This window comes from Marmota flaviventris, chromosome 9, assembly GCF_047511675.1.
Source record: "Marmota flaviventris isolate mMarFla1 chromosome 9, mMarFla1.hap1, whole genome shotgun sequence".
Classification (NCBI taxonomy): domain Eukaryota; kingdom Metazoa; phylum Chordata; class Mammalia; order Rodentia; family Sciuridae; genus Marmota; species Marmota flaviventris.
The window spans coordinates 2,555,274-2,579,866 of record NC_092506.1 but is presented as its reverse complement, the minus strand read 5'-3'; the positions used below and the strand labels follow the sequence as shown (position 1 = coordinate 2,579,866).

The following is a 24,593-nucleotide window of genomic DNA, read 5'->3' as shown; positions in this document are numbered from 1 at the left end:
GCACCAAGCCCTCTGCCCAGGTGGCACCAGGTTCCCACATCCAGACAGCTCTGACTGGCACGAAGACGAGGCCTTCGGCTGCTGGATGAGACCCTGCCTGAAGCCCAGTCTCTCAGCAGTCTCTCTGACAGCGCCGTGCCGAGCGCACTGCGGAGGCTGCTGAGGGCCAGGGTCCCTAAAAGCCCAGACCCCCTGCTGTGGGGACATAGGCACCGGAGCGTGCCCACCTGAGTAGCCACTGGCCAACACTGAGGGCCCAGGGAGAAGAGGCAAGGACTGATACCTGAGGCCCACACTGGAGAAAGTAGGCCCTGGAGAGGCTGAAGCCACAGGGACCAGCAGGCAAGAGTGGACAGGAAACACAAGCGAGCGGACAAGTCCACACGCAGCGGGGAGAGCCGGCTGGGGTGCACCTGCCTTGGTTTCTCTGGACATGTGCAGCCTGGCTTCCTGCCCCAGAGCTGGGGTTTCCACCTACACTGCCTGGCTCCCCACGGAGACTCCAGGGACTCACGCGTTCACGGGCCACTGTACAGCTCAGGCTCGGCTGCTCTAAGGAGGCCACCCTCAGAGCCTCGGCCCGCCCGAGCCCCCGCCTGGGCTTCAGCCCACGAGGGAGCGAGCCCCCAGAGCAAAAGCAGGAAGCAGGGCACAGAGCCGGACTGGAGGGGCCCCAGGTGGGCCCTGTGCAGGGCACGGAGGCCAGGCGTCCGCCTGTTAGAGGACCAACGCGCGACACAGGAGGCGCTGAGGTCAGGAAGACTCCACCCTCGCTCGAGGGTGCGTAGAAAAGAGAACGTGGTAACTGAGATGGCAGAGCCATGGACAGAGTCTGGACAGACCACGGAACGGACACACCCACGCAGGGGACTGGACAGAAGGGGCTGAGGCCCGGGGAGCTGGAGGGAGGGTGGGCGACCTGAGGAAGACACACGATGTGGTCGCAGGGAAGTCAGGAGAGATGGGGCCGGGCGGGGTGCCACCTCCCACCCACACCTGGTGAAGAACAGCACCTCAGATTTGAGGATCAGACTCTAACCGCCTGCAGGCAGGACAGATGACAGTGACCCAGCACCTCACTGTGCTGTCGTGGAGCCACTGGTGTGGAGGGAGGCTGCCAGGCACCAGAGGTGGGAAGGGCCCGCCTGGCCACCCCCGGGAGGCCCAGCGCCTCCACCTGCAGAGTGCTCAAGGGAAGGCCCACTCCCCAGCCCACCAGCCACCGCCCACAGGTAGGCAGGGAAGTAAGGGCACCTGGCCCGGGTCCCTGTGTGTCCTCCCCCACCCTCTCCTTTATTTTACTCTTGCTTCCACATATGAGAGAAAGCGTTCAACGTTTGAGTTTCTGAGCTTGGCTAATTTCACTGAGCACGATATTCTCCGTTTCCAGCCATTTACCAGCAAATGCCATGATTCCATTCCTTTTCACGGCTGCGTAGTATATACATCTCTACGATTTCTTAACTCATTCACCTGTCGGTGGGCATCTGGGCTGGTCCCACAATGCAGCTGCTGTGAGCTGTGCTGCTGTAAACATCGCCGTGGCTGGGTCCCTGTGCCATGTAGATCTTGAATCTCCTGGGAACGCACCCAGGGGTGAGAGAGTGGGTCGTGTGGTGGCTGCATCCCTAGTCTTCTGAGGCCTCTCTACACTGCTTTCCAGAGTGGCTGCCCCACCGCCGTCCCTCACAGTGGTGTCCTTCTCCCCACAACCTCACCACCAGTTATTGCTGTGCACGTTCCTGATGGTTGCTGTTCTGACTGGAGCGAGTTGGGATTGGTGTCGTTTTGACTTCTGCCCACGCCTGTGCCTGCAAGCACCGTGGGCAAGCGCCACATCCTGGGTTAGCTTCGTGGTGGCAGTCAGCATGGCTGTCCTGTGCTCGGCCACCGTACCTCCTTGTTTACGGAGTAATGATAAGGAACACCATCTTTGGCTCAGCAGGTAGTTTTCTTTTAGAATGTTTTTGGTCCATGGTTGGTCCATTCGGGGGTGGCTAAGCCAGTGGGCACCGAGGACAACTGTGCCGTCTTTGCATAGCCCAGTCCCCGTGTCTGCCCAGGGCAAGCGGCTGGCAGGGCAGTGAAAGGGGCCTTTGCCATAGATGCTGGGAACAAATGGGCTTTGGTGGGCTTCCTCCCATCAGCAGAGACCCCAGCCCCAGGAGCCCTCGCCAAGGCCCCATGGCAGCGCTGCCACCTCACAGACCTACACTGGCCCGAAGGGAAGACAAATCTAGAACCATTCAAATTGGGTTTAAAGCTAGTTACTGGGAAATTCAGCCTTCAGAATCAGCATCCCCCAGAGGTGGACACTGAAGCCATCAGAGAGGAATCAGGCCCGAGGGGGAGGGGGTCCCTCCTGCCACAGCTGCCCCTTCCTAACTCTCAAGGGAAAAGCAACCCCACAGCCCCCATCCTCCCTCCACGGCCAGGAGTGCAGGCTCCCAGACCTCACCGCCCACCCCGCTGACCACTCTCACAGGGATGCTGCCTGATGGACACAGTGCGCCTCCTGTGTGAGACCTCTTACTCCTTCCCTGGCCCCCACACAGCCCAGGAGCCAGAGCGGGGCTGTGCACAGTGCCCAGGGCTGCCCTCCCTGGTCTGGCCAGCCAGGTGCACGTCTGGGAATGGCAGAGGTTGGGGAGAGGTGTATGGTGTCACAAGCAGAAGTCACATCAGCTGTGTGGCCAGCGTGACCCTACTGAGCTGCCTTCTCTCCGAGTCTGTCAAAGAGCCCCACAGACCACCTAAGATGGCAAAGCTCTCGGCAGGCCCTGGAGGTGGGAGCCCAGACAGGTCTGCAACCTGACCCCAGGTCCTGTGGAGCTCGGCGCATCCCAGCCACCCTCGCAGGGGAGGGAGCCGAGAAGCAGGTCTGCCATCCCCTGGAGCCAACTCAGGGCTCCCGGGGCCACCCGAGAAGCATCTGTCTCCCAGAGCCCACCCCTGATGCCACAGGGCGCCATGCTTTACCCTGAGCCGTGGGCTTCTCGGTCAGTGGGTGAGGCCCTGGGACATCACCCCAGCTGTTTCAAGCACAGAACTCGGTGGGTAGAAGGCAGCTGGACGGGAAGCCAGGCAGACGGAACGGAGGACGCACCCTCTCTCAGCGCTGCCCGGGGGGGCTGACGGCCTGTTCCCAGCCTGGGCTTCCTCACAGCGGAACGCGCGGAGAGCCCCTTCCTTGGGAACAACCGAGGGGAGGTGGCTGGAAAATTCTAGATATTCCACCCTGTCCGTCCTCCATGAGCAGAGACCCCAGCCCAAGGAGGAAACTCATTCTCGTGTCCGGACCCCCGAGAAACGCAGTGGCAGGAGACCGCAGGATGGCAGGGAAGCTCGCTCCCCAAGGCGAGGCTGACGGAGGCCTGCCCCACCCGTGAGTCTCTTACCAGAGCTGTCGTAGCCGTCGACAGAGAAGTGGTCCGTCCTCCGCTCCTCTGGGGGATCGCATGTGATGTGGGGGACCGTGAGCACCTTCTCTCCAGGGTTGACCCCGTTATCCTTGTCCACTTTGAACTTCTTTTTCTTGACCTGCAAGCCGTACAGGACATTGGCTGTTCCTGGGCCCTACCCGGCCCGCTGCGGCTCCAGAGCACCTGCCGCAGCCAGAGCCTGGCCCTGCAGGGTCCCACAGGCTCATGGGGCAGGCTTTAGGTGCCAGTGCCGCACGGTGCCAGGGCCCACAGGGACCTGGTCCCGCACTGCAGGACACTGACAGACACGGACATGCAAGGTTGCAACCGTGACAAGGCCGCGTCAGCCGAGCACAGGGGGAGATGCACCAGGGGCCCCTGGAGGAAGGTGGGGGAGCGGTGGAAGTCAGGCAGAATGTTCGGGCAGAGGTGGCTAGGAGGCCAGGTCTCCTCAGGAGGTGTGGACAAGGGCCAGGAAGGGCCACCCCAGCCCTTCCGGCGCCTTCCTGAGGCACAGCACTTCCTCTGGCGCCCCTGCCTGCTGTGCCCGTGTGCCCCTGTCAGGGGTCTGTCTTCCAGCAGGTGACCAGAATGCAGCCCGTCCTGCTCCTGGGCACTCTTTCTGGACCTCTCATACTCTTAGCCTTGGTGTGGCCAGTCCTGCATGGCCCCAAGGCTGCAGGACATTAGGATGGCAGGGACCCAGCATGGGACATGCATTGTCCCGACACCCTGACGTGGACTGCACGGAGCCAAAACCCTGCGGCCCCAGCCCCAGCTGCCCCAGCTGCCCCGTCTCACAGGCAGCCTCTGCCCCAGAGCGGTGAGGGGGTGCTTACCATGGCAGACTTCTTAGGCTTGGGGCTGGGCGAGAGCAGTGCAGGGCCCCGGGTGGGCTTCCGCACATAGATCTTCCAGGTGGAGGAGTCGGGGTTTTCGGCAGCGTAGCACCTCCACGCAGTCTGAAACCAGGCAGGAGGGAAAGACTGTCACCTGTGAGCCACCTGGTGGCCCACCCTCAGCCCCAGGGTCTGGCCCCCGCCCACTGCCAGCTCCCAGTCTTCTGCCCAGACGGCCCGGCTCTTGCTAGCCAGGCCAGTGGCATCAACCGTCTGCCACTCAGCTCCGACGCCGGGAGCCAAGGCTCCCAGTTCGCAACCGAGCCGCTCCTGCAGCCGTTCAGCAAACCGAGACGCACAGCTCGGGCACACAGGGCAGGGACAGGGCTGGACAGCTGGGTCCACACAGTGAGGAAGGGGTGTGCCTAGGGTCCGTGTGGGCACCTGGTTGGGGTGTGGAGGAGCCGAGCCCTTGGGACCGAGGGGCCAGGAAGCAGGAGTCCTCCAGGGGCCCTCAAGTGTCACCTTGTAGCTATCCAGGAGGCTCTTAGCCTATATTCTAGAGGGACCCCCATGGCTGGCCCCAAGGGGGATGACCTAGAGTAAGAGACATTGGCAGGGGACCTAGGGAGGCTTGCGGCCCCAGGGGTTTGGATGGAGCGAGAGTAGGCTCCAGACCCTCTCGTGGGGACACGTCACGTGGCCTTGGCATTTTCTACCCTGTGAGCTTGGGAAAGAGGGACAAGCTAGCAGCGTTCCCAGGGGGATAGCAGCAGCATCCTGACAGGCACCTTGTGCAGTCCGCACACCCCCTGGAGACCAGGGACAGGGAAGGAAGGCCCACTCAAAGCCGCCTGCGTGTCCCCTGCCTGCCTGCCCTGCGGCGTCCACACGCACGTTCCTGCCACCTCGGGCCCCAGCGTCCTCTCACCACAGCCCGTGTTCCCAGGACACACAGTTCCTGGGAAGAGGCCTCGGTGCTCAGACAGGAATCCAGTGCACCCCCCTGCTGTGGGCACTCTGCCCGCGCCGGCCGGGCAGGTTTTATGGGCCTGATTTATGGTCTTCCCGAAAGGAGAGACCACGGGGCCGTAAAGCCAGGCCTGAGGGGGAGCGCAGCCATGGCCCCAGGCCTTCTGGCTGCTGCTGTTTCCTTCCCGTTGAGGCACGAGGTCCAGGCCCAGATGGCTGGTTCTGGAAGGACTTCAGAGGAATGAGATGGAGTCTCAGGCCACGCAGGGCCCCTGACCATGCCCATCTCTCACCCAGGGACTGCCAGGGCGGAGAACTCGGGAGACAACGGCCTGCAGGGATCACCTCGGTCAGCCTGGGCCGGTCAGGCCCCCAGGTCTTCCCTGGGGGGCTTTCAGCCCAGGGTGCCCAGAGGGGCCCATGCTGCACCACAGCCACCGCACTGAGCGCAGGGTCTCTGCCTGTGCTAGACGGGCCAGTGGTTCCCTGGTGCTTTCCTGAGGGCCTGGGCTGACCGCAGTGGAGTCCAACCTCTCCCCGCCGCCTCCGGAGCGTTCCTTCCCTCCTTGTTCTCTGCCTTCCCTGCTCGCCTGGCAGTCCCACAGGATGCCCGACCACCTCAGCCCTGGCCTTTCCTCACCAGGAAGTGCTAGCCCCGAGGGATGCTGGGCCCTGTCCTCTCAGGGAATGGCCATCTGGGGCCCGCCTTGCCGCCTCCCTGGGACAGGGGGTGAGGAGTGGGAGCCCAGGCCAGCTGGGAGATGAGGGGACCTACAGACTGACCACATCAGATTTTCAGTGGCCGTGGCCATGCCTGGTCCCCTGGCCCCCAGGGTGGCCCTGTGTGGGAGCCGCTGTGCAGGGAGACAGGCCCTGCACTCGCATGGCCCCTGTGACCCAGAAAGCAGATGCCTCCCCACCGGGGCTCTGTGCCCTGGGCTGGTCCATAGCAAAGGGTTCACGTGGGCCAAGAGCAATCGATTCTGGGGGCATGGGGGCTGCAGGTGACCGTATACAGCCATGGCACGGAGCTCAGTGCGCACCTGGATGAGGGACGCTGCTGCTGGGATCTGCCGGTTGAAGTGCTTCTGCCTCTGCTTCTGCTGCACTTTCAGGGCAAACCCTGAGCCCAGGATGCCCTGGAAAGGAAGACAGGTGGCACTCAGGACCGTGCACTCAGGGATGCCCTGCAGGGCCAGCACTGGGTACACACTCCGAGGGCCAGGCCTGCTCAGTGCTACAGGGAGCCCAGCCCCAGCTGGCCAAGGGCAGAGCCCACTCCGCAGGACTTCTTCCGTCCAACCTGGGGATGTCTTGGGGAGCCAGGAGGCCGGCCCTCGGCACACACCCAGGCAAGAACCACCCACAGGCCAGGGGCTGGGGTCCGAAGGCACGCCCTGCTAGGAGGTCCCAGCTGCTTCTCACCAGGAGAGGGACATACAGATGCCGCACCTCGCCTGGGTGACACAGGTCACACACAGCAGGTAGGATGCCAACACGTGCAGCAGCACTCACACGCATGCACTGTGATCACATGTGAGGTACGCGTTCTCGCTGCACACACACGTGACATGCCCGTGTGAATACGATGCAGACACACCAGCCTGCACACAGATGCCGTGTGCACTTGTAAGGAGGACGTACATGTAACAGACGCACAGGGGACGCGGGCGTGTACGTACTCCATGTGTAGTGCTCACTGCCAGCACACCTGCCCACACACCCACAGGGCACACGTGCAAGCACAGCCACACTTCCAGTGAGCTCGCGAGCCGCCAGGCTCTGCCCTGGCTCCCTGGTGACGCCGTCCTCCCGGCCGCAGTGCTCCTGGAGGCTCATGCGCTCTGCCTCGGCAGGGGCCTGGCACCTCCGAGGCCTCCTCGTCTGCACCCCACCATTTGCATGCAGAGCTGTGCCAGGCCACCTCCCACCCTGTTACAGAGGACCCCCGGAAGCTGCAGGACGGGGAGGGCCATGTCCTAGGCCCAGGGAGGCAGGGTTGGAGGACAGCACCTTCCGGAAGGCATGCACCGTCCTGGCCGAGTGAGCCCCTTTGTGCGTGGGTCTGCAGAGGGAGGGACCGCGTTTCCCCCAGGGGGCACCTACCGCTGGGAGTGCGAAGAAGGAGATGGCGAAGACGGAGAAGCAGGAGGCGATGGTCTTCCCAACCCAGGTCTGGGGCACCTTGTCCCCGTAGCCAATGGTGGTGACTGTGACCTGCAAGGAGGCGTGCAGCGGTCAGCAGCTGTGGGCCTGGAGCCTCAGGAGGGGCCTCTGCCCAGCCTGGACCCACCATCCTGATGAGCAGAGACTGACGGGAGACTCCGGCCCCAGGGCAGTGCCGTCTTTTGCCGCCCCACAGCTCAGGAGAAGGGTGGCATGGCGCTGGTGTCCCCGGGCCCTGACAGCTCCAGACCACACACAGCCCAGCGGGACGTCCAGAAGGACTTGGTGTGACCAGCGTGGGGCACGTGGCCATAGGCCCACCCATGGGAGCCCTGGCCTCCCTGGCCCACCACCTGCCCCCAGCCCCCGGCCACCAACATCGTGCACCAGCCCCCCGGGGGCCGGGGGCGCCCACCAAGGCTAGCCATCCTCAGAGAGCTGGGTGGGATGACGCGCCACTTCCTGCCGCCACCCAGGGCTCCAGATGTTTCGTTTTTCCTCTTTTCTGAGGACAGGACAGGCTCCAGCCTTCTTCTCCGTGGGGGACCCTCTGTCCAGGGCGTGTGGTGGGACAAGAGGAGTGAGGGCTGCTCCCCACCCCAGGTTGGCCCCTGCTGGCACCTGGGGTCTGCCCTGGGCCTCTGGCAAGGCTGAACATGGTGGCCTGTGGGAATGCAGGAGCCCACGCTGGCCGTTCCCAGGCTGCTGGGTCACACCGGAGTCTCCCCAGACCCCTCCAGGGTGGGCCCGGAGCCTGCTGAGGCGGCCCAGGTGCTGCAAGGCCGGGCTCATCTGGCAGGCACATGCTCTCATGCCCAGGCTGGACAGTCCAGCGCTTACCCTCTGGGAACAAGTGACAACCACCCCTGCTGGCCCAGGCAGACCTTCCAAGCCGGGAACTATACGGCAGCCCCCATTTGACCCCCTGCCCCAGGATGCCAGTGTGAGTGGCACCGCACCACTCAACAGACGCCAGCTGAGGGCGGCCTGGAGAGAGAGTGTCAACTTCAGTGGCCCTCACCAGCCCACCGTGGCCCCCAGGCCCCCGGGTGGAGAGCCGGGCAGAGGCGCACACAGACACCGTGTGGGGGTGAGCAGAGGGAGGCCAGCGGCAGGAGGGTTGCGTGGCCCATCGGCATGTCACCAAGCGCCAGGTGGACTGTGGCTTTGGTGGGCTGGCAACACTCAACGGAGGAGAGCACACGGGCACTGGCACCCAGACTGAGCGCTCGCCCAGGCCAGGTCCTTCTGTCCACCACTGCCCGCTGCCCACATGGAGCTTTCCCTGCAGAGTGCATGGGCAGCCGTTCGCTGTGGGCTCTCAGCATGGACCCCTGGCCTGTGCACATGGGCACGCGCTCACAAACGTGCCACAGACACAAGAACGCCCCGCGTGCCGCACACGGGTTGTGCGTGGGCCCAGGCGTCTGGCTCACGCGGCACACGTGCTTGCCCTCGTTCCACTAAGCACGGCCCAGCTACACGTACGCAGAAGCCAGGCCACGGGGTGGCTCAGGAGCCCTGCGGGTGTCCTGCACCCATGTGAGGCTGGCTCATGGCTGCCTCTCTGGGGGGCCACAGGACAGGGGGTCTGAGACACAGCACCTGCCCTGCCCCAGGGCACAGCCCCACCCTAGACACCATGGTACAGAAGGCCAGGGGAGGGGCTGGGCAAGGCCTTGCCCCTCTGTCTAGTCCAGATGCTTTCCAAGTCCTTGCCGAGGCACCAGAACTGGCCAGAAGGGCCCGACCCAGCCTGGACGGCCCCTGCAGGCCGGGGGCATGAGTGCCGGGGGCACGGGTACCAGGGGGACTCCTGTGTCTCTGACAACCTCGAGAGAAGCCGCTGCTCTCAGTCATTGACCTGCAGCCTCTCCGCCCCTCAGAACCCCTGAGGCCATCGCCCCTCTACTCAGCTCTGCCGCTGCTCTGTAGGGGCACCTCCAGGAGCCATCCAGGGCAAAGCCAAGTCCCCTGCCCTGGGTATGCCCATCCTGCGTGGGGTCACAGAAGACGAGACGGGGAGGGGGCCGTGGTGGGTGGGCTGGAGAAGCAGGGAAGAGGGCCGTGTCAGGACGGGTCAAATCCCTGTGATAAGTGGGCGAGGCTGGGACCCTATGTCCTGCTCACCTACCCTAGGCCAGTCCCACATGGTGAGATGCCACCTGTCAGGCTCACCTGCTCGCCATCCTGGGCACAAGGCAGATGCTGTGGTGTGTGGGCAGCGCCACGGGGGACTAACCTCCTCCCAGAGCCAGGCCCACATGGCGACGGGTAGAAATGCACTTTTTTCCTTCAGTGACTTTTTTTTTTTTTTTTGAAAATATAGTAACTTCTCATAAAATCATTTTATGTACAGAAACATAACGGGCCCATTAACTCAATCAGCAGGGGGTGCTGGAGTTTTTCTTGTTTTCCTTAAGTACCAGTAGCTACAACCCACGACACACAGTGCTCTGTTGGAGTGTGAAGGGGTCCTGAGACAGTCTGAGAGCAGCTGCCCTGCAGGGCACAGACCCACGGGCACAGCTACCTTGGCACAGTGTTGGGGGGCACCAGCGGCCTGTGCATACTAGTCAACATCATGTTAATAACAGTCTTGCATCATTTAAACATCTTTAAGTTACTCGTGGTATTTTTGGCAAAATATTTTGATTCATTTAAAAGGTGTAAGTCAAGGCTAGACCACGTCCGCTGGGCAGGGCTGGGCCACCGCTTGCACTGCTGCCTCCACGGGGCTCTGAGGCCGCGCCCTCACTTCCTGGATCTAAGCAGCGGGGTCCCACGGCTGGGGCTGGGCGGCTAGAAGGAGGCAGGGCTGGGAGGAAGACGGGGAGAGCAGGACCTTGGCGGGTGGGCCCCGCCGTGGAAGGCACTTGCTGATGGCCACAATGCCCAGCCGCCGTCTGCTCCCAGAGCGCGCCGCGGCCCCCCCCCCCCCGGCTCTCCCCAGGAAGCTGCCTTCCCTGCAGAGATGTTTGTTTTCCTGAATTCACAGACGCAAGCAGCTCAGGAATGAGCTGTTTTATGGTCCTTGTGCCTATGACTTGTCCCCAGTGGCCAGCCGTCAGGAAGGCAGATCTGCATGACCCCTGGGCCAGCAAACCCAGGGAGACAGGACTCAGCCGCTGTCGCTCCTTGCTAGTACCCCCTGGCCCCGGGCACGCAGGCCACTGCTGCTCGGCTCGCAGACACCCATGCCAGTACCGGGCTGTGGCATCAAGCACCCTCCTGAGTAGCAGAGCCTGCTGCCCCTCCTCCCTCCTGCATCTGGGGAGCCCACAACTCCTGGTCCCCCTGGCTGCCTGGGAAGCTGGAAACGGCAGACTTCATTCTGTCCTTTCTGAAACAGCCTCTTGGGGAGGATGGAGGATGGGGACCAGCCCAGACAGCACAGGGGACACCTGGTGCCCAGGCTCTCTGTGTATCACTGGTTTAACTCTGACAGTCCCTGCAGTTAGGTCCAGACCTTATTCTCGTGCCACAGATAGGCTCCGAGAGGTTGGGTGACCTGCACAGGGCCCCCCAGCTGGGACGTGGTGAATGTGGGCTGTGACAGCCCTGTTTGGGGCTCTACCCCTGCCTGGCTGCTCTCCCCCCGGCGCCCGTTCCTTGTGCTTCTGATGCTGTCTGTCTGTGACTGTGTCTGTGGGCTGCAGAGTAGGGGGAAGCTCTGCTGATGAGCCTTCCAGGGGCGTTCCTCACTGGCCTGAGCTGAAGTCCCTTCCCCGAGAGGAAGTCAGTTCTGTGCACCATCCCCCTGGGCCTGCTGGGTCCAGGTGATAAACCCCCCAGGTGCTGGCCAGTGGGCAGGTGCAGGAAGCGGGACCTGTCGCATGGACTCCTATTCGTGCGACAACGCAGCTGGGTCTGGAAGGAGCTCTCTGGCGGAGTCCTGTGGACCCGGGGCCTCACTGCCTCGTACTGCAGGCTCCGCGTGGAGCTCAGGCAGGAGGAACCCTGTCTGGATGGGGGCTGCATGCTGTCCCCCCCGTCCCACAGCGTGGCTTCTCCAGCATCAAAGGTGCCGCTGACCCCCACAGTCCCACCGGGCCTGCTGGCCCAGGCCCTCAGCCCTGGCCTCTCGACTCGCTCTGCCAGGACACAGCACAGCCCAGGAGGCTTCCCGGAACCCCCAGGTGAAGGCGAAGGGCTGTCGGGCTGTGAAAGGCTGGATGCAGGGGCGGGTTCCGGCCTTTCCACTCAAGACTCTAAATTTAGACACACGGGGTAAACAGAGCCCCGCAGCCGCCCGTTCCTGGAGACCCCCAGGCGCTGCACAGAGGGGCCCGTGTGGGCAAGGGCTGCTGGGCCTGCACTCAAACTTCAACACAAACAAACGCGTTTTGTTCCAAGGGCAAAGAAGAAGTCTGAAAGTCTCCCCAGACACCTCGCAGCCGAGCTCGGGCGCCACACTTGGGGCCCAGGAGGCCTCCCCAGAGAGGGGACGGGAGGGGACTCTTGGGCATGGAGCCCCCGCCCTGCTTGGCAGCCGTGGAACTGACCCGCCTAGGGGAAAGCCTCCTCACAGCGTTGACCCAGACCGGGGTCTTGGGCCGAACCCTGTTCCCCCAGTTCACACCCACCGGCCCTCAGACTTCGATCTTATCTGGAAACAGGGTCTTCAAAGATGGGATGAGGATGATGATTGTGTGGGTGGGTGGGCTCTAAATCCAGTGTAGCCTCCTCCTAAGACAGGAGAGACGTGCAAAGGGTGATGGGGGGGGCAGGACCCGAGTCCCCTGCAGCAAGAGGTGAGGAGGAGCCCTGAGTCCCGAGGAGCGCACTGCCATCCTGCGTCAGGACGCCTGGCCCGGGCACTGCCACAGACATCTACTGTGGAAACTGCCTAGTGTTGGAAGCAAACCCGCCGCTGCCCGGGGAGCCACGAGATGGGCAGATCAACCTGTTGATTCACGCTCCTCACAAGCATGGGCTGGGCACCGCCGAGGCACCCCATCTCCAGTCCACTGGGCAAGGGAGGTGCACACCCACCCAGGTGGACTCTGCGCCCAGATGCCTCTCTTAGGGTCCATGCTTTAAGTCTCTTCTGGGCTGTGGGTATGTGGGGGGCTGAGTCCAGGCGAGGCCCACAGCACGCAGCAGGGGTCAGAAAGGCAGGACCTCCTGAAAGCCCCCGCTGCCCTGAGGTAGCTCCCAATACAGTGCCTCTCCCTGGCCCAGCTGTCCCCCATCTGCCCCACGGGGAGCCCTGGGGTGCTGCTTCACTCCCCGGGGGATGAGGGAAGCCAGGACGAGAGGAGACAAGTGCTTGGGACTCAGCCCCCGGCCCCCCGGCCTGCGCTGCTCAGCTCTGTCCCTCCGAGAAGTGCCAGGAACACCACCCAACTCCGCCTCAGGGCCTCTCCTGCCGACAGCTGCAGGGGCAGCCGCTCTGTGAATGGAGTTGTTGGCCCCTGAGCAGGGCAGCGGGGGGCCCTGGGCAGCCAGGGTGCAGGGCCTGACAGGGACAATGGCCAGGCCAGGGTGCATGGTGGCCGAGGCGCAGGCTGCAGCTGACGGCTAGGCAGGGGCACCGGTGCCAAGCCGGGCACAAAGGGGCCGTGTTCCCGGCCGGCGGGCGGATGTTTGCACAGGTGTGGGAGTGGGAGCGCGGCTCCGCTGAGGGCCGGGGGGCCGGGGGGCCCGGGGCCGGGGGCCAGGTCGGGGAGCAGCTCCAACAGGCGGCTGGAAAGGCAGGCGGGGCAGCGCCAGGACTGGGCACCCCTCACCAGCCTTCCCACAGGCAGTCGCCCACTCTCTCCAGCTGCACCCTGGCCTCCACTGCCCATCAACCACCAGGGGATGCTGGCTCGGGCTGCCTGTGCCCCCACACAGGGCTGCCATGTCACCAGGGATGCAGGCCCCCCATCAGGCAGGCTCCCTTCCTGGAGGCTGAGCCCTCCTGCCCAAACCTGCTCAGGCCTGCCACACCAGGGCCCAGGGACACAGGCCCCCAGGAGGCGGGCAGAGGCTGCATCTGGGCCTGCCCAGCTGGGGAGCTGTGTCAGCACGTTTAGCATGTCCTGGGCTTCTCGGAGCTGCCTGGCATGTTGGAAGCTTCTAGAAAACACACCGACTTGGCCAACACCAGGAGCTCCTACTGTGTGGCCACCTCATGGGGGACATAGGACCATGTGCCCATACCCTCCATGAGCTCAGTGGCCTCCCCTATGGTGGGGGAAGGGCAGGAGCCCAAGAGCCCGTGAGCAAGGCCCTTCGTTCCTGAACACAGCTCTTGGGCACACAGGCCTGGGCGGGCATGGTGGCCTGCCCCGCTCCGTGCCCCAGAACCTGTGCTGCTCCCAAGGCACGGCCCAGCTCTGTGGGCTGCCCTCTGTCCTCTCTGCTGCCGGGTCCCACCCAGGGCCATCACCAGCCTGGCTCTCCCTGGGCAAGCACGCCTGAGCTCAGGAGCCATGGCTTGAGTCTGGCCTGAGAACTGCCCAGGCTCTGCACCTCCTCCCAGGGCTGCCCGGGGTGAAGGCATCTCCCAGGTCTGGTGGCCTCTGGCTGAGGGGAGATGGCACGGAGGTGGGTGGAGTTACAGCTGCACTCCCGCCAGAGCCACTGCCACTGGGGGCACCACGTCCCTGCAGGAGCAGCCCTGAAGCCAGTCCACGATGGAGCACTCCCAGGCTATATGACAGCCACCAACTCCTGGAGGGACATTGGTGGCCCAGCCTGGCCCCTCAGACTTCTTCAAAACACAAGTTCAAAGTTGAAGAACTTGAAGACCCCGGAACGTTCTGTGTTGAGTGTGGGGCCTGCACTGCTGGCTTCAAGTGTGAACCCGGGCACAGGGTTCTGCTCAGATGAGGAGCCCCTGCCAACGAGGCAGGGGTTTGGGGAAGTAGAGCCCACGTCCTGCACCTCCTCGGCCCAGGCCCCAGTGGCCCAGCCAGGACACCCCGTCCCGGAGGCCCTGACTTACCACCCCCCACCACAGCGCGTCCGCGTAGCTGCCGAACTCGATGCGACCTGACTCGTTCACTGCATCCTTCTCGGCCAGGTACACGAAGTAGGAGGAGAAGATGAGGCCCAGGAAGCCGATGTAGAGCGTCGTTATCAGCTCCTAGGTCAGCAGAAGGGACAGCGTCAGCCCGTGGCTCGCAGCACCCTGGACCGAGCGCCCTCAGTGAAAAGGCTTCAGGCCGTCATAAAAGGCAGCGAGGCCATAGCAGCAGGTCCAGCATCTACCAGGCCATGCCGCGTGGACGCAGTGCGATTCGCACACAGGGTTGAAACTCCATGGGTCACAGCTCTGAGACGGCGGGCCTGGGTTCTGCCACCCAGGAGCAAGCCAACTCCAGCTAGTGCCTTGGACTAACTTGGGCAGCCTCTGCTGGCCAGTGACTGCCCACAGTGGGGTGGAACTTCTGTGAGATGAAGGGCACCCCATGTCCCTCAGAGCCTGGGCAGGTGTGGCCTGTGCCAGTCAGAGGCCCATGGGAAAGGGTGCCGGGTCCGGAGCCCCCCGTCATGGGGTTGTTTGTGGTTGCCTGGATTTAGGTTTCTGAGCCTCAGAGACCACGGTTTTTTGCATTTTGCTTTTCTCTTCCGTTTACCTAACCGTCCTTGGTCCCCAGCTTAAAGGAAGGTGGCTTTATTTTCACACTGGCCTGGCAGGCTAAAGGTGCTGGCACATAAGTGTGGGTGGAGTGCCCCAGTGGGCTCAGGTTGGGGGTGGGATTCTGGGCCTTATCCCTGCACCCTGTGCCCTGGCACCTACCTGGCCCTAGGTTGCTCGACTGGGGACCAGAGTACTCACACCCTGCACCTCGCCCCAGGTGGGCCACGTGTGTGTTAAGCCGTCCTGGTAATGATTGTTCTGTCCCCTGTCTCACCCTCAGCCGGTCCCCAGCACCCCACCTTGGACCACCCACCTGGCGGTGGATGAAGACCACAGAGCCCAGGAGCCTCCAGGTGCCTCCCTGGCGATCCACATGCAGCATCCGGAGGATCTGGAGGAAGCGGATACCCCTGGGAAGGAGACAGCAGGACTGAGAGGACCACAGCTGTCCCGGGGGCACCTGGGCCCAGGGGACAGTGGATGGGAAGGTGAGACAGGTGCACTTCTGTGTTGGCTGGGACCATCTCACCTCCAGGCAGACCCCTGGTCGGGGACCTCTGAATCCCCTTCCCAGTGCAGCCCCTCAAAACTGGCTCTGTCCACCCACTCGCCAAAGGGTCAGGGCTGGGACCACCTGACATTTCCCACACTGTCTTCTGGGGAGGCCTAGGGTCACCCCAGTTTACAGATGAGCAGCAGACAGTCAGGTCACACCCGAGTCCCAGAAGCAGGAGCTCTGGTGTGGGTCTTGCCCCCAGGGCTGCCTGAGGCCTCGAGGACCCGCCCGCTGCAGCACTCTGCTCAGCACCGAGGCGGGTGGCGCTGTGACCACCCTCCCTGGGAGGAGGGGTGTGTGGTGGCCCATGAGCTCCCTCCCAGCCTGTGGGGGGAGGCCAGCAGGGAGGGCCAAGCTTGCGTACCTGATGGCGGACGTTGCGAACACCTGGCCCTTGGAGCCCACACAGAGGACGACCATGGAGGCCATCACCACGATGAGGTCTGTGGGGGAGGGTGGCTCACGTGAGCCATGGCAGCCAGGGGGCAGGGGCCACGGCCCACTCCTGGGGAAGGGGATGGGGCCCAACCACAGGACCCAGGAGCAACTGGGTGGGGAGCCAGCAGTGCCAGAGCTGGAGAGGCCCCGAGCACCCACGGGCACCCTGGCCCCAGCCAGAGCCCGCAGGGGCCAGAGAGGACGGAGCCTGGACCTCAGGCCTCCACGGTGACTGTCCCACTGCCCAGCCGTGCCGAGGAGGGTCCCAGAAGGCTGCGAAAGGCCAACGCCTGAGCAGTCTAACCCGGCAGGGACCAGGCGGGTGGTCACCCAGCTGCGTGGCGTCCTGCCTGTCACAGGCAGGCAGAGCAGCAGGGCTCTGGGTCCTTGGAGGATGCTGGTGGTAGCTGCAACTGGGGTGATTTCTGGGGTGAAGCGTCTGTGGGGGGGGGCGTGACTCACCGATGACGGAAATGGGCTTCCGAGCAAAGCGCAGCCGTCCCCAGACGCCCACGTACTTGCTGCGGCAGCCTGCAGACCAGAGGCGGACCACGTACTCCGTCCCAAAGAACACCACCAGGACGATCTCCTGAGGAAGGAGGGAGGGCGTCAGCTCACTGCACGGACGGGCTCCCGCGCCAGGGTCCTTTCCCACAGGCCACCCCTAGCAGCAGGCCTCCTCCCTGTTGGGGGCAAGATGGTGCCTACACGTGACACCCACCTGGAGAAGCCAGTGGCCTAAACCCCGGGCCACCAACAGTGGACCCCAGTGGAGTCGCTGCTCTTTAGACCAGGGTCCTGCTGAGCCAGGGCCGGGGCAGCTGGGTGTCAGGTGCCCTTGCCTGACCACACGGTGGCCAGAACTAATTTAAGCCCCAGATGATGCCCCAGAACCCAGGCCCTGCATCTCAAGGTGGGGTGGAGAACATCTGCCCTCTGGGACTGTCCCCTCGTCTCACACACGGCCACACCACTGGGGCACGGCAGCTGCCTCTGGTGGCCTGGACCGGGCCTGTGTGCGAGGGCCTCGGGTGGGGGCTGGGGGCACGAGGATGGTGCAGAGGCCCCCACAAGCTCTGGAGTCAGGTGCTCTGGGGAGTAGGCTGGCATCTGGGTCACGGGACTGGACAGATGGACAGAAATTTGTAGTAGAGAGGGACAGGGGTGGATGAGGGGACAGACAGTGGACAAATGAGGAAGAATGGTGTGGAGCCAAGTCCAGAAGAAGCGGCCATTAGCCTTCTCAACAAAACAGTGAGGCAGAGGGTTCCCGTCCCAGATGGGACCCCAGAGGTGACATGGAGGCCTGCCCCAGCTGTCACCGAGCCCGTACCACTACTGCCCCTTCTCACAGCTCCTGAAATGGTAGGGAAGGCCCAGTGTGGGGCAGGGCCTCAGCCCTGGCTCCCTGTGGTCCAGCACTAGGGGAGGGGTCAGCATCTTGCCTCCAGGTGTGGCCCCGGGGACCTGACTTACGCCCGGTGTCTGGAGGGCCAAGCTGTGGCTGCCTTGCCAAGGGGTGGTCAGCTCGCAGTCTGAGAGCAGCCAGCCAGGTTCCCAGCACGTGGCCACTGACCCAGGAACCAGGGTGTCTGAAGTGAGCAGCCTCTTCCCTTTGCTCCCCCAGGCTGCTGAGGACTGCCCTTCCGCCCAGGACCAGGCAGGCAGCCCTGGGCCGCCCACTTTCCGGGGTCCCCGATGGCCGCTGTGCCGCCCTCTTTCCTACCAACCCCACAAGGCAGAGGTTTCCAATGGGGGAGGAAGACCGCCTCGGGGCCGAATCCTGCCCTGGGCCTCACTGTCCCCGTCTGTCCCGTGGTGGGCGAGGTGAGTGCTAATGCCAGTGTGCACTTGGCATGACCTGCAGCCCACGATCCAGCTCCCAGCCAACGCGGGCATGCAGCAGGCCCCGCGGGGAGCCCAGGCTGGAGGCTGAACCAGTCCCCCATGTGGAGCAGGGGACGGCACAAACCCGCGAAGCCACAGCGCGTGCGGCCTGCCGGCCTGCTCCAGCTGGAGCCCTGCCCGCCCTCCCTTGGGAGTCCAGCATGGGAAGGCTGCTGTGCGACTGGGTGAGACTGGCTGGCGCTGCCCACACCACTGGCCTGCCAGGGAATCACTGAGAGGGTGGCCGGATGCTGCATCTCTGGCTCCCAAATGTTGTTAATTAGGACAAAATAATGTTCACACCATCCAGCCTGTGTTCAGGGCCAGCTCAGTGGACCACGGGAGGCAGTCGGGAAAAGTTTGATGCCTTTCTCATGCAAAAAAAGCGGGGGGATGTGACCCAGAATCTGGGGGTGGCCCAAGGGAGAGCCAGGGGTGCTGGCACCACAGGCTCGGTGGCTTCCCCGAGGGTTGTGGTCCCAGCTCTGCCCCCAGCTCCTGGGAACTTGGGGGGGTGGCGTTGGGGAGTGGCTGAGCCCACCCGGGCAGATGCGTCCCCCTTCCCAGACCCCAGGTTGGCACTCAGTGTGCATCTGCCGGCTGAATGGAGGGAGGGAGGGGCCGAGAGACCAGAAGCAGGCACTGGCGTGGCTGGGGTCTCTGAGGAGCTGGCGCTGCAGGACACTGTCGTGGCACGGTGTGTCTTTGGCTAACATCAAACACCAAGCTCCTGGTGCCTGACGCCGATGTGAGGGTGCCTGTGGCTTCATGGGAGATGGCTCCCCTGACCACTGGTGGCCCTGGTGGGAAGCAATAGCAGCCCAGGGGCAGCAGACCGTGCCCACTGACTGACCATACAGCAAGTTTCCCTCACGTTGAAGTACTTTTCGATTACTTAAAAGCCTCCCCCAGCATCCTAAGCAGAGTTGGAGCACTGATGTGCTTGGGTGCACCTTGAAGTGGTGGCATTTGGATGGCTCAGGGAGAGCAGCCACCCTGCTGGAGGGGTCAGGGGCGGAGTGATGGGGAACGACTCGGACCCCAGTGCCTGCTGGCTTGGAGAACGGTGCAGGGCACTGGGAGCCAACCTCTGCCACACCCCCGCAGGCGGCAGGCCAGAGCCTGCTGACCCCACCATGCTCCCGGCCTGGCGCGCTCTGCTCTGGTGGGGGTGGGCCTGAGGCTCTCTCCTGCAGCTCGGGCCGTACACCCAGCCATGAAGTTGAACTAAAGGCCCCAAGTGTGTCCCAGGAACCTGCCGTCTGTCCCTCTCCTGTGCCCCCCACTGTCCACTGTAGGGTCAAGGTCTACGGGCTGCCACATGGGTATCGTGGCCTAGTGCCTGCTGAGAGCCTCCCTGCTGGCCCCAGGCACCCAGGGGCCCTGGGTCCTCGGAGCTGCGTATGTGGGATGCTCTCCCCACCTCACTGTGCCTGCCTGCTACCCTCCAGGTCTCCCGACTGTCCAGGCCACCTGGCTCCCCCACAGCTCTGGTAGGCCCACCCACCATACCTGCAGAACCACCCCTAGCACACCCACTGATGACCACCAGCCCTAGAGGTCTCCCCTGAAGGTGCCCAGCATCTCAGCCTCCCAAAGGGCCTCTCAGGGAGAACCATGAGCCACCTGCAAGACCAGGGTCAGGATCTTGGCCCAGGGCAAGGAGCACCACCCCGAGTGCCGTCCCACTGATGTGAGGAGGCGTCCTGGGCCAGGAGCCCAGGGTCTCTGCTGAGACCAGTCAGAATAGAGGGATGCAGGTGCCACTCGCATCCTGGCCACTGTCCTTCAGACCAAAGCAAGGCTGCCTCCTGGCTCAGGTGGCTCCCTGGAGGAAGGTCTGGGGACATGTCTCCACACCAAGTTCAGATCCTCAGCTTCCACCAAGCCCCCCACAGCCGGGCCTCTGCTGCCTGTTTTTCAGGGAGCAAAGTCCCTCTGGGGGCTGTGGGGTCACTTGCTGTAGCCTGGCAGAGGGGAGGACTAGGGCCCAAGGAGGGTCTGCCAGGTGGGATGGGGCATGGTCATCCTCAGGTTTGGAAGTGGGCCTTGGGCAGCAAGGCCAGGCCCCACCTCAGAGGGCAGATGCTACCCCACAGGGACATGCCTGGGAGTGCAGGGGTCTGGGAGCAGCCCCGTGGTGGGGAGGGGGTGCAGGCCAGTGGCTTGTGGGCTGCAGCGACAGAATCCCAGACATGACAGGAGGTAGCCTGGGAGGGAGTGGTGACCCAGAGACATGGCAGCCACCACCAGCCACCCTGGCAGTCACAAGTGGACAGCTGGGTACTGGATGACACAAGAGTCCAGGCCAGGCTGGAGTGAGGGGCAAGGGCCCTGAGGAGGCACAGGCCTAAAGGCCTCATGACCGCAGCGCCTCCTTCCCCCCAGGCCAAGGAGGCGGCGGCCAGGCATCAAGCGCCAGCAGAGCCCCTCCAGGTGCCCTGGGAGCACGGGCACAAGGGGAGGCCGGGCATTTCCCCGCGCTGGCCCTCCGTGGCCAGCTGTGGGCTTTTCTGACCAGATTTGAAGGCAGTCGGTTCCAGGTGCACTTCCCAACGAGCCCCTGCAGAGCCTGTCTGCCGGACGCAGCCCCTGGCCCACCCCAAGCGGAAACCCAGACCCACGGGCCTCTTGCCGCTCCTTGCACCTGGCAGTGGTCACATGACTCGATGAGAAGACAAAGCTAGTGACTCGGTTAAGGTCGTTAGGACCTGGGTGGGCGTCTGTGCAAAGATCCACCACTGGCCTTAAACTCGTGCCAGGGTATCAGTGTCGCCAGCCCTGGAAAGGCAGGCAGAAGCACCCTGAGACGCAGCCCCTGCAGCCAGGGCGGCCACCCCAGAACAGGCCACAGAAGCCTGCGCCATCAGGCTGTCAAGTGGGGACGTGGACTTGCCGTCCACTCGCTTCTGCTGAGAACCAGAACTACTCTAGAAAGTTCTCTCTCTTTTTTCCTTAAAGGTCACAATTCCGGGGAAAACCCAACACCATCATGTCAACTGGGCAATTCCAGCCAGGTCTGCACCCGAAGACAGGAAGCAGGGCTGAGGAGACGCTGCGTGGCCGTGGCCACATCAGCCCCGAGTGAGCGGAAGGCCGTCCACCCCCTCAGTGGAGAGACATGCAGATGCAGGCCATGACAGGCATTCACCTTGGGGACACTGCTCAGGCAGGCAGGCCAGGCACCGAGGACAAGCAGTGTGTGTGTCTCTAGCCTGAGGCCCCACGTCACCAGGTAGGAGGGAGGGAGAGGGCAGAGAGCAGGAGTCGGCGTTTGACGGAACAAGGCCAGTTTGGGAAGATGAGGATGTTCTGGGGGTGGGTGACGGTGACGGCGCACAGCAGGGTGATCGTGCCCAGCGCCCTGGACCATGTGCCTAACCACCGTCCCGATGGGGAATCTTAGGTCGTGTCTGTCTTAACCACAGTTTAAAAATGAAAGCAAGCGGGGGCCTGGGGGAGGGAGGAGCGTGGCTGAAGGCACCGGGGTCCCCCTGGGTGGTGGGAGCCCTCCGGAGCTGGACCAGGTTTGTGCAGCCCTGTGGCTAGAATGCCACCAGCCACCAAGTGCAGCAGTGCATGCTGGGACACGTGGGGTGCACCACAGTGAGGTCCTGCCCTGCAGCCTGGCAGCCCCTTGGGTTGGGTGTCCTCTGGGCCTCTAGGCCACCAGCAGCCACAGTCTGTGGCCCCAGAGAGTCAGACGGCCAGGACCCAGCTGCCAGCTCGTGGGTCTGGACACTGTGAGGAGAGCCCTGCAGGCCACTGTCATGCAGAGGGCAGTGAGGTGGCCGGCAGGGAGGCTGCGTCCCCTCTGGGAGGGACAACGAAGGAAGCTCACAGAGGCGTCTCTGATGTCACCGTCATGTCATCTCATAAGGAGAAGTTAATTTTAAAGAGAGCGAAACATTAACGACTGAGGATTGAAGACTGGGCCTTACAGAGGGGTGGTCAGGGCAGGAAGGCCCAGAGAGTGAGAGGGAGCGGAGGCCTGGCCAGCCTCTCTGGAGGCCCTGTGAATGCTGAACAGGGCAGACTTAGGGAAGCAGGCCTGCGAGACCCTTGGCTGGAGCTCCTGGCACAGGCCGGGGGGCTGTGGGGTCCTGGGGTTAGGGTGTTGCCCTCCTAAGCCTGGGGGCTTCAGTGAGCGGGGGATAATGGTCCCTGTAGCAGAGACCAGCCAGTGGGCTTCAGGGCCAGCTGTTCCAACTCAATGTGGGCCCCGTAAGCCACAGCAGAGCCAGCCTCGGCGTCCCTGGGAGGGTCAGCTGGCCAGGGCGCGACGCAGGCATGCAGGCTGCTCAAAGCGCCCTTTGTCCCAGGGCCTGCCTGTGGCCAGCTGCTCCCAGCCGCCAGCCTATGTGGAGGGCTCCTGGGCCCCGGGTGACATGTGCTGGGCACAGCTGGAGCCCTCCAGCCACGCTGCCGCCGGCCCTGGGAGCACCCTCCCCCACCAGAGCAGCCCTGGCCTGGGGCAGGTGCCATGCTCCCCACCCCACCCCCCATCTGGCCAGGTGAGAAACTGGGTGCTGGCACTCTGAGGAGGCAGCGAGGACGGCAGGTCAGTGCAGAGGACAGAGCCAGGACCTAGGAGAGACCCCCTGCCTGCCCAGCCCCCCTGTCCAGTGTCCCCCAGCCTGCCCCGGCCCCTCCTGTCCAGTGTCCCCCTGCCTGCCCCGGGCCCTCCTGTCCAGTGTCCCCCTGCCTGCCCAGCCCTCTCTTGTCCAGTGCCTCCTGGTCTGTGAGCACAGCCAGGAGGCTGGGCCGGAGCCTGCCCACATGGTAGTGGAACCTGCTGTGGTTCCGTGCTCCCTTGGGCCCCACCGAACGCGCATCCACGGCCTGCAGGCTCGGCCCTCCACACCTGGGTGCCCAAGGTGTCCTGAAACAGGCCAGCTTCCTTGGAAGGCAGGGCATTCAGACCCTCTGCCCCAGGGAGTCCTAGCAGGAGAAGACGAGGCCTCTGAGAAGCCGACCACTGGCTAGCTGGCCATCTGAGTGCCAAGAGCCCCGGGACAGTGGCCTTCCCCAGGAGGGGGTTCTGGATGCCACAAGCCATGCATCAGCGGTAGCTCTGTGACCCCACCACGAGGGCAGTACAGATCTGGGGCAACCCTGAGCAGCACAGAGCCACTTTCCCCCGAGAACTAGCCCCACCTGCCAGCTGTCCAGGCGGCCATTCTCCACACTGAGCAGGAGAGGCCACAAGGTTTGCTTGGTCACCATGGGGACAGGCGTTCCCACCCACCCAGTAGCCGGGCCTTTGAGTGTGTGACAGCTGTCCTCTGGTCCTCTCCCAGGCCCCCTCCAGCAGGTGGCATGAGGCTCATGTCCACGGTGGCTCTCGTGGAGCTCACAAGGCCAAGGTCACAGACACGGCCTGTAGGGCTAGGTGGCCCCTGCCCTGTGTTCCACACCCAGGCAGCTCTGGGTGCTGGGTCCAGGTCTCCCTGCCCCTCCCTCTGGCCTATGGGAGCCACGTCCAAAGACCTCACTACACTCTCCAGGCCTAGTGGCCATCCCAGCCAGAAGGCAGCCTTGCAGAATGACGGAAGTGCAGTGTGCTACCCAAGGGCGCCCCTTGAGCAAACCCCACCTGCAGGCCGGGGCTTGGGTGGTCCCTTCTGCCACCTCAGGAGCTTGGCTCCAGGCCTCCTCCTCATCTGTCATTTCCAGTGCCTGTCACTCATGCACCACAGATGGGTCGGAGCAGGAGGCGGCCGGGGTGGCCAGCCCTGTGTGTGCATAGTGGGGGGCATCTCTGGGCAGAGAGGGCCAAGACAAGACTCAGGCCACACCCGTGGGCCCAGCATATTCCTGGACCCATTGTCAGGGCCAAATGCTTCCCAGGATCGAAGGCTTCTGGGCCCAGCCTCCTGAATAAAGGCTGCCCACCCAGGTGGGGAGAAGGCCCCTCGGTGACTTTAACTCCACATGTGCTGCCGGTGCCTCGTGGAGGCCGACTAGAGTTACACGCATTTCAGGTGGTTTAACGAGGTGCCTCCAGCCCTGGGACCCTGCTCGCTGTGAGCTAGCGAGGTGGGGGTGCCCACGCACTGCCCGCACCTTCCTCCCGGCCTGGGTGTTCTCGAGGTCAGGAGGCAGACAGGGCTTAGCAGCCAGCGACACCTAATGGGGTGGAGGAGGCAGACGGTGCTGAGAAGAGGCCCATAGGCCAGCCCGCTGACCCCGCCCCAAACTGGGCCCCCAGAGATCCCAAACAAGCAACCGCAGAGGGATGCCCGGCCCAGCACACAAACCAAGCCATGGCCTCAGAGGGCAGGCCCCAGCAGGCTCCACGAGGGGGCACACAGGCACAGGCGCACACGCCTCACTACGGCCGTATGAGGGGTGAAGGGCACCCTCTGCGGAGTTGCCCACGTCACCAAGCCCAGCAGGCACTGTGGGTGATGGCAGGGGATTGGCATCAGCGCTGGATGGGGCAGAGACCAAGGGCCTTCCGCGCTGCATGGTTTAGGGCGCAGCCACCTCGCCACGTCCCCCACGTCACCTTTCTCCTCGATGTCCGGCACAGCATTGCTCAACAGCAGAATAGTCAGCTGCACCCCCCCCATATTCTAACAATGTATTTATGATCACATTGGGTTTTGATCAGAGACTCTGTCCAGTTAAATCTCCCTATTTTGAGATGTATTAAGGTTCTTTAAACAATTTAACAAATTGTTTCAAAAATGTCCTGTGGGCATAAGGAAACAAAATGTCTCCATTATTGGGATCCA

General features: G+C 63.7%; 1 protein-coding gene across 3 annotated transcripts in view; it reads right to left on the bottom strand.

Annotated features, from left to right (window-relative positions):
• The window catches only part of Kcnq1 (potassium voltage-gated channel subfamily Q member 1), a 286,879-nt gene that overhangs the window by 187,235 nt on the left and 75,051 nt on the right, over positions 1–24,593 (bottom strand). The window contains exons 3-10 of one of the 3 annotated variants that reach the window (XM_027944516.3): positions 16,429–16,555; positions 15,893–15,971; positions 15,286–15,382; positions 14,334–14,474; positions 7,340–7,450; positions 6,277–6,372; positions 4,262–4,384; positions 3,399–3,540 (exon numbers count right to left, since the gene is read on the bottom strand). In XM_027944516.3, coding sequence (XP_027800317.1) covers positions 3,399–3,540; positions 4,262–4,384; positions 6,277–6,372; positions 7,340–7,450; positions 14,334–14,474; positions 15,286–15,382; positions 15,893–15,971; positions 16,429–16,555 — 916 coding nt within the window. The remainder of the gene's footprint in view (positions 1–3,398; positions 3,541–4,261; positions 4,385–6,276; positions 6,373–7,339; positions 7,451–14,333; positions 14,475–15,285; positions 15,383–15,892; positions 15,972–16,428; positions 16,556–24,593) is intronic. The other 2 variants (XM_071615956.1, XM_071615957.1) reach the window with 2 other exon arrangements.